Here is a 17574-nt window from a genome sequence, read left to right on the forward strand (position 1 = left end):
AAAAAGGAGAGCCTACACTATATCTCCTCTCTGTGCCTTTTAAGATAGAAAGTTAAAAAAGACACTTAATATTCTTTCTTTTATTGTTCATATAACTCAGCTGCAGAAGATAGAAAGGATTTGGGACATAATTTGAAACAAAATATAGTTAAAAATTTTTTTACACAAAATGAACATGTCATATCAAGCTATGTTTTCTAAATAACATATACTTTATAAAAGAGAAAATGAACTGAAGACATGTAATTTAGAAACCTGTTAAAAGAGTCCACACAGTAGAGAAGACACAAAGTCAAACCACATCAGTGAAGCCACTTTTATTTTTATTTTTTCCACATAGATAACTTCATGTCAGCTACAAAAATCATGAAATGAAGAACTGATCGTGAAACTGCAAACTCAAAACCACTGGAGTGATAAACAGGTTCCCCCCAGAGGACTGTTAAAAAAAAAATAACCAGAATAGCATGAGTTCATATTTAAGTATTAAACATGTCATATATTTTAAAATAATAAATATATAACAGCAGTAGAGAAACTAATAGCATAAACAGCATGGAGTATATTTTATTTTTTAAGACAGATGAAATTTCTAGGCACAGTTTTAGGCATTAAAGAGGACACAGAGGCATAGGTTAGTGTGCGCTGCTCTGTACAAAAATACAGTCTGAATAAATTACATTGCTAGCCATACAATTAGACGTCACTTACCAGTCAGTTCATTGCATGTTTAATAATATACAGGTACATGCTAATCCATATATATCATTTATATTTCAAACACATAGGTCTCTCTATATTTATGTCTTTAAAATTTACATGTTGAACTTACAAAAAGCTAAATTGTTGTGCAAGAAATCCAAATAACTAGCCCTGCTGAGTACTTTATGCTATATGTATGTATGTATATCTCTCTCTGTCTAAGATAAACAATGGGATTGTAGTTAATAGTTTGGCTTGTAAGAAAACATTAAACAAACCTAAAGCTGCAAAGACATAATGTTATTGTGGGTGAAAAATTCACTTGTGTTGATTCTGATAGACAAAACAGTATTTTGGATGAGCAATGACAACTTTCATGTTATATTGAACTTGTTATTAATGAAACACTTTCAAATATTAGTGATGGTAGAAATATAGCATAGGGCTCTTCACTGGGAAGGGGAAAAAAGTTATATAAGAAATCTACTTCTCAGTAAACTGCAAATATGTGTGCCTTAGCCTATACTATATTCTGTCACTTTCCAGCTTTTCATATTGACAGAGAATGAAAACTTTGTTAAGACTCAAGATATGATATTGGTCTAACAGCACACTGCATCCTCTACTAGGACTAAGAAAAGTGCCTCATTGATGTCAGCACCAAAGTACTGTTCTTCCATTATTCAGGAATAAAGAGATTCTCTCCCAATAAAGAGTGTTTAGTAGCTGAAATCCCTTTCCAACAAATACCGTTATTTCTCATGCTGCTCTGATAATATGCAATTAACTGCAAGATAGTCTGGCCCAGATTTTACTATTTCTCAAGAAAATTGCTTCAAAAGATTCTATAATAGTAATATCTTTCTGGAAAATTTCCACTCATAGTTTCTTATGATTTTATACAGAATTATATACTTTTATAAAGGTTTCTCTCTAGGATGCATTTAATCATTTTTGTCTGTCATTGCTAAAATAAGAATAAGCCTGGTTCTTCAAATTTACTTTGTGATTCCATAGAAAAGTCACAAGATAAGAGGGGTTTCTTTAAGCCTTTGAATAATAAAATAGTTTTGTTTTTTTCCTGTTGTTTTGGCAACAGTTCTTAAGACAAGCTGAAAGCAGAACTCTGCTTTGGGAGGTAAAGCAAATTATTAAATACTATTGATGTGGTCCTGCTCTTAACAGATTTTGCAATATAACAGAACACAGGTACATTTTAAATGATTTCTCCAATGCTTCTTTCTGCAAGCGGGCCAAATAGTGTCTTTGTTAACAAAAATAATTATTTATAATTTTTATATTAGAACTGTATATTTGATATAAAAATATGTTTACAATTAAACTAACCAAATTTGTATATTAAACAGGATTAACACAAGTTTGCAGTGTAAGACTCGTTGCAAGCTTATTCCCTATTATTGATACTTCCTTCCATTTGACCAGTCAATAAATGATTCCCTTACCATAAATCCATCATAATTGTGTGCACAAATCAGTTAGCCCATTAGTTAACTTCAGAGGACCAGGTGATAACCAGATGAATTCTACTCCTCTATTGACATTTAGACATTTATATAAATCTATCACTATTCCTTTATTTTTTAATGAAGACATTTCAAATACTTGGAAAAAAAGCAGCCTTCTATTTTAATGAATTTTAAACAAAATGATCATCCTAATTGCTACTCTCTTTTGAACTACAGGGCTTACAGAAGAATCATTAATTTTCAGATTAACACCATTTCAATTTTTCTTCTTATACAATTCTATTAACACTTTCCAGTGAAACAGTAGAGAACATAGAGCAAAAGCTTTAGGGTATATGCACTTTTATACGGTAAATAAGTGTGAATACCGATCTAAGCCTCTTAAAAATGTGTACAAGGTTAGTGTTCAAATCACTTCACTAGAGCAAACATTTATTTTATGTGCAAAAGGCAAATGCATGTGTAGGGCTAGGGAACAACTTATTACCATTTATACTAATGGTTCACCTTCTATAAAAATATTTAAGCTTGTTACATATGCACAACTGTTTGCTGTAATGTTTGGTAAGTGATTTAAAGGGTACTTAGGACAAAAGCAACTCATGCATATTTCTTTCTAGTTGCCCCAAGGAAAGTAGAGACTCAATTTTTCCTCATTCTAGATATGGCTGAGGCAAAATTTCTAACCACATAATGAAAAGCACATGTCTCCAAGTCTTGACTTCCTTCCCAGGGAGATGCTGATTGCCAAAGCATAACCTCCCTTTAAAACAAGTATTCTTGAAGGTGGAACATGTATCATTAACCAGTTACATTCAGAACCCCCATTAGATGCTGAAGGGAAGTTCACTTTTCAAGAGTTCACTCAAGCAAATAACCAACGGCCAATGTAGTCACTGGGTGGGATAAGCAGGCGATAAGGACTCTAACAGTGGAATCCTTGTCAGCACAAAGGAGCTTCTAAACGTTGCTTATGCCAGCTGCTCCCCTGCAGGCAATAGGAGATTCAGGCATTTCTCATTCCAACTAGTTTCTCACAATGGTTGCTGTCATATAGACCCTTCGCTTGTCAAGAAAAGTGACATGAACATATAGGAAGTTTGCAGCATTTGCCTATGTCTAATCAGCTCTCTTAATTTGTGCAGGTCCCTAAAATGGATGTAAAAGCTGGTTATGATGTTGACAGCCAAAAGGCAAAAGATATTAAATCAACTGAGCAAACTGCTTGATGCTCCACAAGTGTTTTAGAAAATAGTGAGTTAGAAAAGATGCAGATGTAATCCATTTGTTGGATGGTTGATTTTTTTTTAATTTGAGACTATTGGTTCTAGTAGTAGTCTTCGTAGTTCTTAGGGTTCAGGCAATAAAGGATGGCACCCCCAAACGAAAATATAGTTGCACCCCAGGCCAGGCCATAACCCCAATTGAACTCATGGTAAATTTTCAAGCTCACAGTTTCAATGAACTTGATTGGGTAAAGGACCAGGCTGCAAACCTGTAAAACAACTAAAAAAAAAAGCAAATCAAAATTAGGAAAATGTTATTTACAGGAAATAAAATGATATACAAATATACATATGTATGAGAATTACACTTTAATCAAATAAACAAAAAAGCCAAAAAATTTGAAGCATTGCTTATTCTAGATGGTACACTTTAAAATATGGACAACTTTTTCTGTTTAACAGTATTTCACAGTACAGTAAGAATTACTCTATTAATAATTAGCAAATCACTATAATAGTATTTGATGAAATAATTAGTGTAATATAATTTATATGAGCATACAAAGCAATGGTTCTCACTTTACAAACACATATATAATTATCACTATTATGGCAAGTAGTACTAGTTTAGCTAAACTGTTTCACTATACAACACCTGTAAATAGCTTCCCAAGAATAGTGACCCCAAATAGCAGCTAAAAACCCTTGTTATTTATTTATACTCTTGAGAAATTGGGGACTTTGAATTCATTTGTACTGATGAAACTGGTGTACCTGTGATTCAAGATGTGCTTTTGTTGCTGTCACTTCTCAATATCATCTAACTCAGCCCAATATTCCAAGTCCTACCTTGATGTCCTTACTCTGATCAAAAACTGTTTTTATTCTTTTATTTTCATCCAGTCCATACCTCTCATCTTTTAAAATGGGTTCAAAAGTCATCTTTGTCAAGAAGCCACACCAACTTACACCCTATTAGATATAACAGATGACATTTATATATTTATTCCTCACCTACTTTCAAAAAAGAATTAAGTCTATGAAAGCATGGGAGATAATCGTACTAGAAAACCTAAGTTAATGATGTCTACCACAATAGGGCACAAAACTTAGCTCTTACTTCTTAGTTAAATCTTAGTTCTTAGGCAGGGCTAAAGGGGAAATGTGATGAGTCATACTTAATAAAATAAAAGAAACCAGTTAATCAGGAAGGGGGAGGTGCTTTTTAAAAAAATATCTAAAATGCAGTTGGTATTTATCCAGTGGATATTTTTATATGGGAGACACTGGATTATACATGAGGTGATGTCTTCCATTCAAAATCATAACTTTCTATTGGATCAACTATTATATAATTTCTATTTTTTTTTGGCCACGCCGCACGGTTTGTGGGATCCCCAACCAGGGATTGAACCCATGCCCCCTGCAGTGGAAGCACAGAGTCCTAACCACTGGACCACCAGGGAATTCCCTTCTATTTTATTTAAATCAATTTAACGAGAATTTATGGGATGCCTTGTTCTGCCTTGTTCTGCCTTATCTGCCTTGTTCTCTACTATATGATGGCTTCCACCCTCAAGAGACAATCTTCACCCTGAAAAATCTGAGATATAGTAATATGTGACAGGGATTGGCAAACTACCAAATCTGGCCTGCTTTTTGTTTTTGAAAAAAAGTTATACTGGAACACAGCCAGGCTCATTCATTTATGTACTGTTCACACTACCATGGCACAGTTGAGTAGCTGCAACAGAAACCATGTGGCCCACAAAGCCAGAAGTATTTACTATCTGGCCTTTTATAAAAAAAAGTTTACCAATGCCTGATATATAACGTAAATTTGGGGTTAAAATAATTATTATTTCACTCATCTTAAAAATACCGTAAATTCCAAAAATGCAACAACAAAAATGTGAATAATTAAGGTGTAGGAGACAAGAATAAACTTTGACACAGTAAAAATGAGACCGCTTATTACATTTTTTGAAAACAGCAAGAGGATGGATAGCGTGTTTAATTAAACTGGAATTTCGTGCTTTAAAATCTACTCTCATCTATTCTCAGTACCTGTAAAATATCATTAGTACCAATATGACTAATGTTCCTAGAAAGTCTACATAACAGTCATCTATCTCTGGCATAAGACTGATGAACTACAGAAAACTCATGAGGGGGCATAATTCCTCAAAATTATTACTTTCGATAACGCTCAGACTAGGGGTGAAATGACCTTTCTGGAAGCAGATATAAGAATTCCAAACATTTTTGCCATGTAGCTCAACACTGCTCTGGGCCAGCACTAGCCTACCATACTTCCACATTACTACTGACAGTGGATGGATAAGTAGGTCCATATAACAGGAGAATCTCTCAACATTCAAAACAGAAATCACACCTTGTTTATAGTTTAAAAATCTCAGAAAAAGTTTTAAGTCGTTGTTAGAACAACTAACAGCATATTATATAATCCACACTTCTATTTCCAGCCACTAAGTACTAAATGTGTATTAATTTAAAAACTGGCTGGCTCTGTGCCTTTGTGATGGAAAGGGTGCTTTCATGTTTTAAATGTGTTAAAACTAGCAAGAAGTCAATTACTATCAACCATGAACTACAGAAAAAAAAAAAATTCCAAAGTTACTAAGTAAGTTAAAAAGAAAGAAAGGCATTTTTCTCCTTTGGTTTCTATACTCTGGTCACTAGTCAAATCATGACTGATCCTGCCAGGATATGATTGAAATATGAATGTGAATTAGAAACAGTAAAATTCATTTACTCATTCAACAAATACTTGAATGTTTCTAAAGTGACACAGTTTAAGGCACTGGTAACACAAGTTGCTACCCTCATGGCTAGGCACACCATTATCAGTAAATAAATACAGAATACGGCAGGTATTGCTAAGAGACGTGAAAATACAAGAAAGCAAGAAAACAAGACAGAGGGATGCAGGCTGCTCTTTTAAATGAGAGCTGAAGAAGGCCTCTCTGGGGAGGAGTCATTAAAGCACAGACCTGAATGAAGTGAGGGGTGCAGGTCAATATAGTGGGAAGTGAGCGATCTTGGGTAGAGGGCACAGGCAGTGCAAAACTCCTGATGCAGGAGCACACTGGGTACAGTGGAACATCAGTAAGGATGCTATGGATGCAGTACAGCGGTACAGAGAGCAAGGAAGGGAACAGCATGAGATGAGATAGAAAAGACAGCCAGAGGCTCATTCAGGAATAGCCTTGTGAACCATGGCCAGGGGTCTGGATTTCATTCTAAATGTGATGAGCAACTGCAAGAGGAATGTGAGCAGAGAAGTAAAAACTGATCTGAATTATATTCTAAAAGGATTATACTGCTTCTTTTGTGAATCAGCCAGTTCCTGGAGTGAGGTGTTCACCTAGCCTGCTTTTTTTTTTTTTTTAAATTAATTTTATTTATTTATTTATTTATTTATTTATTTATGGCTGTGTTGGGTCTTTGTTTCTGTGCGAGGACTTTCTCTAGTTGTGGCAAGCGGGGGCCACTCTTCATCGCGGTGCGTGGGCCTCTCACTATCGCGGCCTCTCTTGTTGCGGAGCACAGGCTCCAGACGTGCAGGCTCAGTAGTCGTGGCTCACGGGCCTAGTTGTGGCTCTGCAGCGTGTGGGATCTTCCCAGACCAGGGCTCGAACCCATGTCCCCTGCATTGGCAGGCAGATTCTCAACCACTGTGCCACCAGGGAAGCCCCCTTAGCCTGCTTTTAATATTCATTTCAATGTGTTTTATTTAGCAAATATTTGGTCTTCATGGTATAATATAATGATATAGTTTCCCTCTAGTGGGAAAAGTAGAAATACAACTCCATTAGGCTCCACTGGCTTCCTTCTCTCTCTTGAGCAGCTTTCTTAGAGATGGAACTTTACTGTGTTGTTTGCCAGATGAAAATGACCCTAAAACGCTTTATGCTTCTGAATTATTTTACTCTCTTTGGAATCACTGAGAAAAATGCATGTAATAGCAAAATTGAGAAAAAAATATAATCCTGCATTTGTAAATAATTTTCTTCATTTAATATAATATATAGATGCAGGTTAAAATGCCTCCTTGCCTTTCACAGATGCTGCAAAGGAAACTAACAAACACATCTAGAGTCCAGAACTCAAGAAAATAACACCATACTATGTTTCTACTTTACCACCAATCAATGAAACATAATAGGCATTGGCTGTGGTATTTTCTATGCTCTATCTCAGAGGCATAAGTCAAGTTGTATAGCATTTTAGAATTTGAAGGGAATTTGAGGTTCATTTTATTCCCCCTCCCTACTTTTTGGAAAAGAGGCAACAAAACTACCAGCCGGGGCTTCCCTGGTGGCGCAGTGGTTGAGAGTCTGCCTGCCAGTGCAGGGGACACGGGTTCGAGCCCTGGTCTGGGAGGATCCCACATGCCGCGGAGCAACTGGGCCCGTGGGCCACAACTGCTGAGCCTGCGCGTCTGGAGCCTGTGCTCCGCAACGGGAGAGGCCGCGATAGTGAGAGGCCTGCACACCGCGATGAAGAGTGGCCCACGCTCGCCGCAACTGGAGAGGGCCCTTGCACAGAAACGAAGACCCAACACAGCTAAAAATAGATAAATAAATAAATTAATTAAAAAAAGAAAACTACCAGCCATGAAATTGTGCAGACAGAAACATGACAAGAACTTAGAGGTTCTTGTGTTATTTCTAGTTTTCTTTAAGGGGATATTTTTCAATGTTTTCAATATTGAAATATTCAAAATATTCAATATTCAAATAGTCAATATTTTCTAACATGGGGATATTTCAATATTTCAACAAACATTTATTGGATGCCCACTGCATTCTAGGTGAAAGAGGTAAGACAGATAGGACACGGCCCTTGCCCTTTGATATTTCATACTCTATCGCAGAGACAGACACACAGATACAAACAAATGTGTTCAACAGTAGTAGTAGAGGCATGTTCACTTATAATCCATTCATCATGTTTATTGAGCTCTAATGATATTCCAAGTACCACTTCTGCCTGCAGAAAGAAGGGAGGGCTTCAGAGACGAAGCACTATTTGAACTGGTTCTTGAAGGATGGACAGTACTCGGTCAGAAGAGAAACATGAAAAGACCTCTAGGAAGAAGAAGCAGTTTCCATAAAGCTTAGAGATATAAGAGGCTGTGCCCATAGAAAATTCACATGGGTAGAATGAAGGGCACAGTCACATGGAGATGTTTGGTTTAGACTATAAAAGACTTATTAGCATGTCATAAAAATACAGACTGGTTTCTATAGGGAGACATTTCAGAGGTTATTTGAATTGTAGATGCTGTTGGTACCCTATGCTCTCATCCTCATAATTCCAGTATATGTCAGCCTGACTTTCAATTGTCAGCACCTGCACTTTTTTGCCTGACTTTTCCTCTGGCCACAAAAGCTACTTTGCCTGACTCCGAGGCAGGTACAGTGTTCTGGGAAATTACCATTGCTGTTTCCCCATCATCACCAACAGCCCTTACCAATGACTATCAGCATTTGGTTTATAAATACTCCAATTCCCTAGTCCTTCCAGTGAGGTAACTCTGAGGGGTGTGTTCTGCACTGGTTTCCAAAATTTTTCCAGGAAGATTAAGCTCCAGGTGCTTACAGTGACTACTGGTTTGATAATGTACTCTTTATTGGCTGCCTTCTCTTCCCTGTCTCACTTTCTTTCCATATCCCTTCTTTTACCTCCCAGATTAAGTACTTGCACTTGATTCCTTGCTTCAGATTCTGCCTCTGGGGAAACCAAAGGAACAAGTGACAAGACCAGATTTGTATTTCAGAACTACATCTCATGTGTTTGTATGCAAGACAGCCTAAAAGGGAGGAGACTGGAGGAGGACAGGCCCCTAGGAGGTTAGTCAGTGCATGGATACCTGTGCACAGTGATGACTAAGATAACATCAGTGGGAAAGGTCAGGGAAAGTAAAGACTATAAAAGAAAAACTGAGTAACTGGATTCCAGGAAAGGGAAAGGAAGGAGTCACATAGTTTAACTCAGACGTTACCACAGAAAAATAAATTAGGGGGAAGTTCAAATTTGGGAACTGAGATGTTCCACCTGAGGAAGAGTTATATCCTCAACTAACTCAGTAATGGTGGTGTATAAAAAGAAGCTACAGACTTAGAAGATAATTTAAAGACAAAATTGATAGGACTATCCAGCCAAGTCCCCTAAATATCAAATTCACATAAAGGAAACAATATTTGTAGAATAAAAAACATTTGCCCATGAAAGGTTAACATGAAGCTATCAATTTCTCTCCTTTTAAATTTAATCTATAACTACTTAAAATTAAGCAGTACATATGAAATGAATTCTTGATGGTGATACTGTAAACTGTTCTAACCAAAGGGTAGTTTGATATGGATAAAGATCTGTGAATAGAACTTTTTAGTTTGAAATATAAGCTGGACACTGATTTTTCTGTCAAAATCTAGACTTGAAATACCTCCAGCCATCTCCTTGTGCCTGACAGGATGGAGAGGAGGGCTGCAATACACAAGCCTCTAATCAGAGATGGAAAGCAGGTGCAGGACCCCCTCCCAAAATATCCCCATTCTGCATAAACGATCATTTAGAGGAGGCTTTCTGCAGATATAACAGAAAGGAACATCCTCAATAATACAATTAGTGGGGATTCTGTCATTTAAAATCTGAATTATGAAAGACTCAGAATTTTCTGCAACTTGTCTTAAAGGCCATGGGGGAAAAAAAGGAAACAATCATCCTAAGTCCCAGTGGGGCATAAAAAGATCTGCAAAACCAGACAATAAAAGGACCCAGAAAGAGGCAACCCCTCTAATTTCACCAAGTCTTTAGTGAGAACTAGATGTCAGGTATCAGAATCTCCTCATGCATTTTCTGTTATTGTCAGTTACACAATAAAAAACATGCTATAGTCAACTGTACTGGACATGTGCATGGTTTTCATGATGTGCTATGTTTCAGTCATGCTGTACTGATCAGCTTGTGGTCTTTATGACACCTTGAGTTGCTGCCATCCTTCAGGTGTTGCTCCCAAGAGATGGAGTAACTGGAGTTACAGGATGGACTTCAACTGTAGTACACAGTTGGCAGCTGAATTAAAAATTCAAGGCTGATTCGGCTCTTATTTTTCTGTTATATGTACCCAAGTACAGATAACTCGTGAAACCTCACTTGGGCTCTCAAATTAGATAGCTGCCCTGAATTGAAACCCTGGCTCTGCAACTTACTAGCTGGACAACACCGGACAATTACTTAACCTTTCTGAGGCTGCTTCTTCACTGATAATATGAGGAAAATAAATACCTAATCTTAAGACTCTTATAGCAGAGATAGCAGTGTGCTACAGGTCTAGCAGTATGACACATGGTAGGTGCTCAGTTAATTATTATTATCATCAACAGTATCATTATAGAGAACATCTTATTCTGAAGTCTAAATTTGTAGGACTGAAGGTAGAAGAGTTGTGGAACATAGGACAATGTTTTAGATGGGTTGCAGCGATGGCTAGCTCTTAGATCTTCTAGCAATTATTCAAGCAGGTAGCAAACCCACCCTAAATCAAGGACCTCAGAGAAAAAGAGAAGACAAGAAAACCTTTAAAATTTGTTTGGCTGTGTTTATAAGACTTAATCATCAGCTTTTAGTAAAAACCCTTTAAGAGTATATTATCTAACACCAAGATAGTGTAGTTGCATACTATAGGCACCCAACATATATTTGTTAAATAAATGAATGAAAATATGGATATATGAAAAATAATCTTTACAACTGTTACTTTTTTGAGCTGTTTTGGTCTTAGATTTGTGGTCACAGGGAACTTGCTGCTTCATAAATTGCCAACAGAGAAATGGTTTAAGAAAACCAAATTACAGTTAGCTAGTTGTTTTCATGCCTGTTTTTCCCTATCAGATTATAAGCCACATTCCTCAGTCTTCTTTCCATCATTCATTCAGCTATTTACTGAGTGCCCCAGAGTACCAGGCACTGCATATGGTACTGAATTAATGATGTAGTTCTGTGTAGAGATGTTTCCAAGTGGTAGTGCTATGTCTGTTTTGATTTTATGTACTGCAGGTTTCAGCAGAAGCAAAAAAAAAAAGAATATTTCTTAGTTGAGATAAGTATCATTCCCTATGTGTGTGAATACCAAGATAAAGCTTAATATTATTTGGAGAAGAAAATATTGTGAGAAAAGCGGAGAAATACAGACCATTTTCAAGCAGACCAGGATGAGTAAAAAGGGAAAATAGTCCCAAATACACATTTACAAAGAATCACTAAACTGGTGAGACAAGCCAACCACTAGAATAAGTATGTTTCCTAAGAAGCAAGCAAGATAAAACAACCATGATTTTTAGCTAGCATTGTTTCAAGTAGGCAGATTTTCCAACTTTGTTAATCTTACACCCAAATCATAAATGGATTATTATGTTTAATAAATATCTTTTCCAGAAGTCAGCTACAGGCAACTCTTTAATGGCTTTTTGCAGATGGGAGAGAGAAACTTTTTCATGACATGTTTCAAATAACCAGTAAGTTTTACCTTGTTTATATGCAAAGTGAACGCTAAACTAATGGTTATTTCAAAAAAAGCTTCCATAAGCACAGTCTCAAAAGAGAATGAGTAAAATTAAATCTCAGCACATGTACAGTTTTAAAATGTAGCAGTATAATGCTCATTTTCGGTCTTGGCAGGTAGAATAATACTGTATGAATGTTGCTTTAGGGATTCGTCTCGTTATTTTATAATTTACTAATATTTGTGGCAGCGAGAGTTAAATCAAAATCTTTTTTTGACCAAATCCATTACCTTTAACTTATACTCATTTACAATATGTTTTCTGTTACAACCAGTGCTTATTTTCACATTTTCACAAATTTTGCTATACTTGGGAAAAACTATAGAACTTTTTAAGAAAAAACTGGAACTCCCAGTTATTTCTTAAGAATGTTTATAATAGGTGCTTTAAACAACAGATTTCTTTATAGATTCTGCATATGCCATTATAGAGTAAGTTAAAGGCTAAATGGGATAGTAACTAGGTAGCACAATAATACTGGATATTTATAAGAGAATGTCTAGACTGTCTCTATCTTCATAAATCAGAAATATGAGTATTCTAAAAATTATTCAAAACATAATTCCAGTTTTAAAGAACTGTATATCATTTCAGAACAATTTATCAAGAAATTCTATTATAATTGACTCTCTAATCACTATGTTAATAAATCCTAGCTGCAAAGATAAACTTATACTATAATTAAAATATCTAAGTTATTTCATTGTAAAAATAGGAAAAGAGCCGTGGCAAATCCATGAACTGAGAAATAAACTGGAGAATGATGGAATCTTTAGGAGAATCTTCATGTTATACTAAATGATTCACAATAGAGACCTTTATTACACGAGATTAACAATATAATGATATTGTGGTCACCGCCTAAGACTTCAAAATATTTTTTGTAATAGTGTTTTCTACTCTATTAGAAAGTATCTGTCATGCTATTTAGCCAGTTTTATAGGTGTCTCAATACAATGACCAGTCCATAATAGGTACTCAATAAAGAGTGAATGAATGAATGAGGGATTCAGTAGTGAATGAACCACCCGTTTAGGATTCAGTAGCCTCCTAGCCCCAGGTCCACCAGTAACTACTATGTGATCTTGAGCACATCACTTAAGAGATTTTAATTAGATCTATTTCTACATTCTTTCAGCCCTGTGGACCGTTGTTTTTATGACCCTTGCATTCTGACCAGTCTTCATGGGTATAAGAAGATGAACATAAACAGCAGGGGGCAGCAGAACACTTCTGATTTTATATTTTTAGACCAAATGACCCTTCAAATCCTGAGAAATTTCATCTATTCCCATCTTTAAACAGCTTTAAAAAATCCATCTAACAGGCTAGATGGTTCTGTCAGTGTCTTCATTGTTGACAGTCACAGGGGCTTATTTTGCAGTCTTCAAATCAGATATGACTGACAGGGTAAATTGAAGGCACCAACAAGAATTATTTCAGTTTCGGTCATTTATAAGAATATTTAAGGAGATCCTTATAAATGAAAATTAAACTCATATCAAATAATGTACTGGGCTTTTAGTCTTATAAGCCCCTTTTCTAAATAGCTCCCTGACTTTTAGTAAAACTTCCATTTTACCTGGGTTGATATTTTAATCCAAGCTGTGCTTCATAGAAAGATGGGTTGCTAAATTAATGAATATGCCATTGAACTTACACGATTGAATTGTCTGACGGGTCATGTTAAACGTTATGATTTTTCAGTATAACCATGTTTATTTCAAAACAGATTTATACCTTTAAGGGTACACATATTGGAATTTTTTTTCAGTTTTATGTCAGAAAAAAACAATTTTGCCTTAAGATCACCAAGGGGGCAGTAAAAGGAGGAAAAAAGTACTGGATGTGAAGAAAGACGGTAAACACATCTGCTGCAATTCCTAAGGCAACAGCCCTTGTCAAGAGCCATTATTTATTCGTGTTTTAGTTCGAAGTTTAGAAATTGCCACTGTGCTCTGTGAAATGCTTAACACACTGAAAACTGATACTATGATAAACCTGTAGCCAATTTATCTTAAAATATAACAAATGCCTCTTGATCTGTAGGTAATACAGCAACCACATTACTGTTTCTGCATGAGAAGGGAGGATGGTAGAAAGGTTCATGAAACTTTAATACTGGTTTGAAAGTAATGAATATATTTACCTGCTGCAAAAAGCATGACAGCAACAGGTCTGTAGAAGCGCCTTCGAGATCCCACGCAGATGGAAATCAAACCCACCAGGAATGCAATGAGAATGATGGCAGCACCGCCCAAGAGTAAAGCCAGAGTAGCAATCTGCCAGTCTGGAAGGAAAAAAGAAAGGCATTGCTTTTTTCAAGCAGTAAACTATGCTCAGCAGCAGTCACCTTGCTGCAGCTAAATAGATGTGATTTTACTGCATACCAAGCATCCTTTGGGATTTGAGATGTTTTGCAACAAAAATTACTATAAATGTCCTTATTCAGAAAAGTCTCCTACATTAAACTAAACACAGTTGGGTTTTTTTTAATCTTTTTTTTCCATGTACCCAACTCTCACTTATCCTTCCAGACCCACCTTGAAATCTTCGCTAAGCACAGTTTTTAGACCACAGGTTTGCCATGCTTTTCTTCCAAGGACTCTATTAAGCATTCATGCTAAATTGGTGCCCCCTGCACAACCTACTGTCATTATTATTATTATTTAATTTTCTATTGAGCTATAAAGTTCACAAATCATAAGTATAGAAAGTAGAGAACTTGATGAATTTCATGTATATTTACACACCCACGTAACTACCGCCCAGATTAAGATAGAGAACATTTCTATCACCCAGAAAGTTCCCTCGTGCCCCTCCCCAGTCAATAATTACCCTCCTACCCAGGCTACGAACCAACATTATTTATGTATTCGATTTGCCTTTTCTTAAACTTTATATAAATGGTATCAATTCTTTGATGTCTGGCTTTTAAGTCTGTATTTTCTGTCTGGCTTTTATGTCTCTGATATTCAACCATGTTGTTGCATGTGGCTGTAGTACATACTTCGTTTTTTTAATTGCTATGCTTTCTTAGAAAGCCTTCCTTTGCACACACACACAAAAAAACCTCAACTTTTTAATTGCCTTTCTCTCCCTCCCCCCCCAACTAAAACAACTCCCCCAGCAAATTAGCATCAGGAAGATTTGTTGTTTGTTTTTTCCTCTTCTCTTTCCTTTCATTCTAATCTTACTGTTGTATTTACCACCATAGGGATGGTTTCTGAAAGTAAGTATTCCCAGGGTGCCAGAATGGACTCTAAGTGGCTCCTTGGCTCCTTTCTTCATTCACACACGTTAACAGTAAGCATATACTGACCACTTACTATGTGCAGGCCTCTGTACAGATACTTTGAGTCTCCCATGCCCTGAATGAAACCGAAACCTCGCTGAAATGTATTTGTTATTTCTTATAAAATAAAGATTTAGAAAGAGTATGACACAAAACTGGCCCATTTTCCATTTTACAAGAGTAGAATGTTCTCTAAGAAGTAAAGTGAATATATAAAAGCACTATCCAGCTTAGGAAGCATCACAGAAAATGATACTGTGGAGAACATTCTTTCATGGGTTTTGTTTGGAAGTCCCAGGCTGCCTCTTCTGGTCCTCACTTTAATGTATGTGCAAGAAATAAAAATAGACTTTAACCCATGGTTAAATTGCAATGCAGTCTATCCAAAGTCAAGAACTCATGATATTTTGATGCTGCACTCTGAAATTATCCCTCCAGAGAGCTCCCAAAGTGCACTCTTTACCACTGCAGGATAAGGGACAAGTAGAGGAACCTACAATGCCCTAAGATTTTCTTCTTTTATTTACACTTGTATAACCCTGCCTCAAGCATTCTCTTCCACATCCTCTCCTCCTAATAAATTCTGGAAATACAGCTGGCACTGAACTAGAACTCGCACAGCATTCAAGAAACAAACAAACAAGGGAGAAAACAGAACAAATCCATACTCCTTAAAATATAAAGATGAATCACAAGAAAGTGGAGAGCATTTTTTTATGCCATCTATTTGTAACAAAGCAATATAACTTCAAACAAAAGTATATCTGGCTTTCAACTAGAGTTTAAAAGGATAGCCATACTATGGGTTTTTTTGTTGTTGTTGTTCCATAAAAGCATGTAGCTTTGAATTAAAAAAACAAAAGAACAATCCTTACATTTGGAAGTCTCTAAATTTTTTTGAAAAAGTTTATGCATAGCACAATTTTATTACACTTTAACATAATAAAAATCCTTCTGAAAAGTTATAAGTTGAAATTTCTGAATAATAAATCAAATTTTCATTATATCTAAATGTTTGAGGTACAAAAAATAATAATAATAAAATCAATCCATCCAGACATCAATCAAATTCCTGGAGGCTTTAAGAGCCAATGCTGAACATTTTCTTTTTGGAGTATTACTTTCATAAAATGATTATTGCTTTTAGCAACTTACTCCAATTTATTTTAAATAAATAAGAATTTTGAAAGTATCAATTTTGTTTAAATCAAGATACAACTTATTCACTCACTTTAAAAATATCTTAAAAATAAAAGCACAGTAGATTGCTTTTTTCCAATAAGCTCTTTCACATAGCCCAAAAGGCATAAAATGCCATACATTTGACTATTTCTACTTTTCAATCCAAAATAAAACAGGAATTTTGATCACTTTTCTCTACTTTAAATATCCTCAAAGAATAGCTAAAATATATGTATTTATTTGCATTTTGTAAAGAACAAGACTAAGAAAAAAATTGGCAAACTTTCCCTCTAAAGGGCCAGATATTAAAATATTTTCGGCTTTGTGGGTCATGGTCTCTGTTGCAACTACTCAACTCTGCCGTGTTGTGTGAAAACAGCCCTAGGCAGTATGTAAATAAAAGGAGCATGGTTGTGTCCCAATAAAACTTTATCTACAAAAACAAGTGGTGGGCTGTCAGGCAAGTTTGCTGACCCCTGGTCTATACCTCATGTACCATTTTAATTAATTAATTTATTTATTGAATGTGTTTTTAAAAATTGATTGATTGATTGATTGATTTTTGGCTGCATTGGGTCTTCGTTGCTGTGAGCGGGGGCTACTCTTCGTTGCAGTGCGCAGGCTTCTCATTGCAGTGGCTTCTCTTGTTGTGGAGCACGGGCTCTAGGCGCATGGGCTTCAGTAGTTGTGGCACGCAGGCTCAGTAGTTGTGGCGCACGGGCTTAGTTGCTCCGCGGCATGTGGGATCTTCCCAGACCAGGGATCAAACCCGTGTCCCCTGCATTGGCAGGGGGATTCTTAACTACTGCGCCTCGCAAGGAAGTCCTCATGTACCATTTTAAAATGTTGAACTTTCGTTTAGGTAAAGGCCTCTCAGACAATAATAATTTCATAATGAAGTCAATTTGATTAATGAGTAATACAGGAGTGCAAAGTGATGCATATCCAGCATAACAACGGAAAACTGCAAAAAAATCCTAATTTCACATGTTGAATTTCCTTAAAATAGTAATACTTTATTTCATACCGAAAGCCAATAAAATGCAATAGAAGCTACAGGAGAATAACAAGTATTAAAAGGGACTAGA

General features: G+C 36.1%; 1 protein-coding gene across 1 annotated transcript in view; it reads right to left on the reverse strand.

The window, feature by feature from the left end:
* Positions 1–314: 314 nt before the first annotated feature.
* TMEM47 (transmembrane protein 47) overlaps positions 315–17574 on the reverse strand; it is a 29623-nt gene continuing 12363 nt past the window's right edge. The window contains exons 2-3 of the mRNA XM_061178344.1: positions 14159–14299; positions 315–3695 (exon numbers count right to left, since the gene is read on the reverse strand). Of these exons, the coding sequence (XP_061034327.1) occupies positions 3517–3695; positions 14159–14299 (320 nt within the window). The 3' untranslated portion in view covers positions 315–3516. The remainder of the gene's footprint in view (positions 3696–14158; positions 14300–17574) is intronic.

The sequence above is a fragment of the Eubalaena glacialis genome, chromosome X, assembly GCF_028564815.1.
Source record: "Eubalaena glacialis isolate mEubGla1 chromosome X, mEubGla1.1.hap2.+ XY, whole genome shotgun sequence".
Lineage (NCBI taxonomy): Eukaryota > Metazoa > Chordata > Mammalia > Artiodactyla > Balaenidae > Eubalaena > Eubalaena glacialis.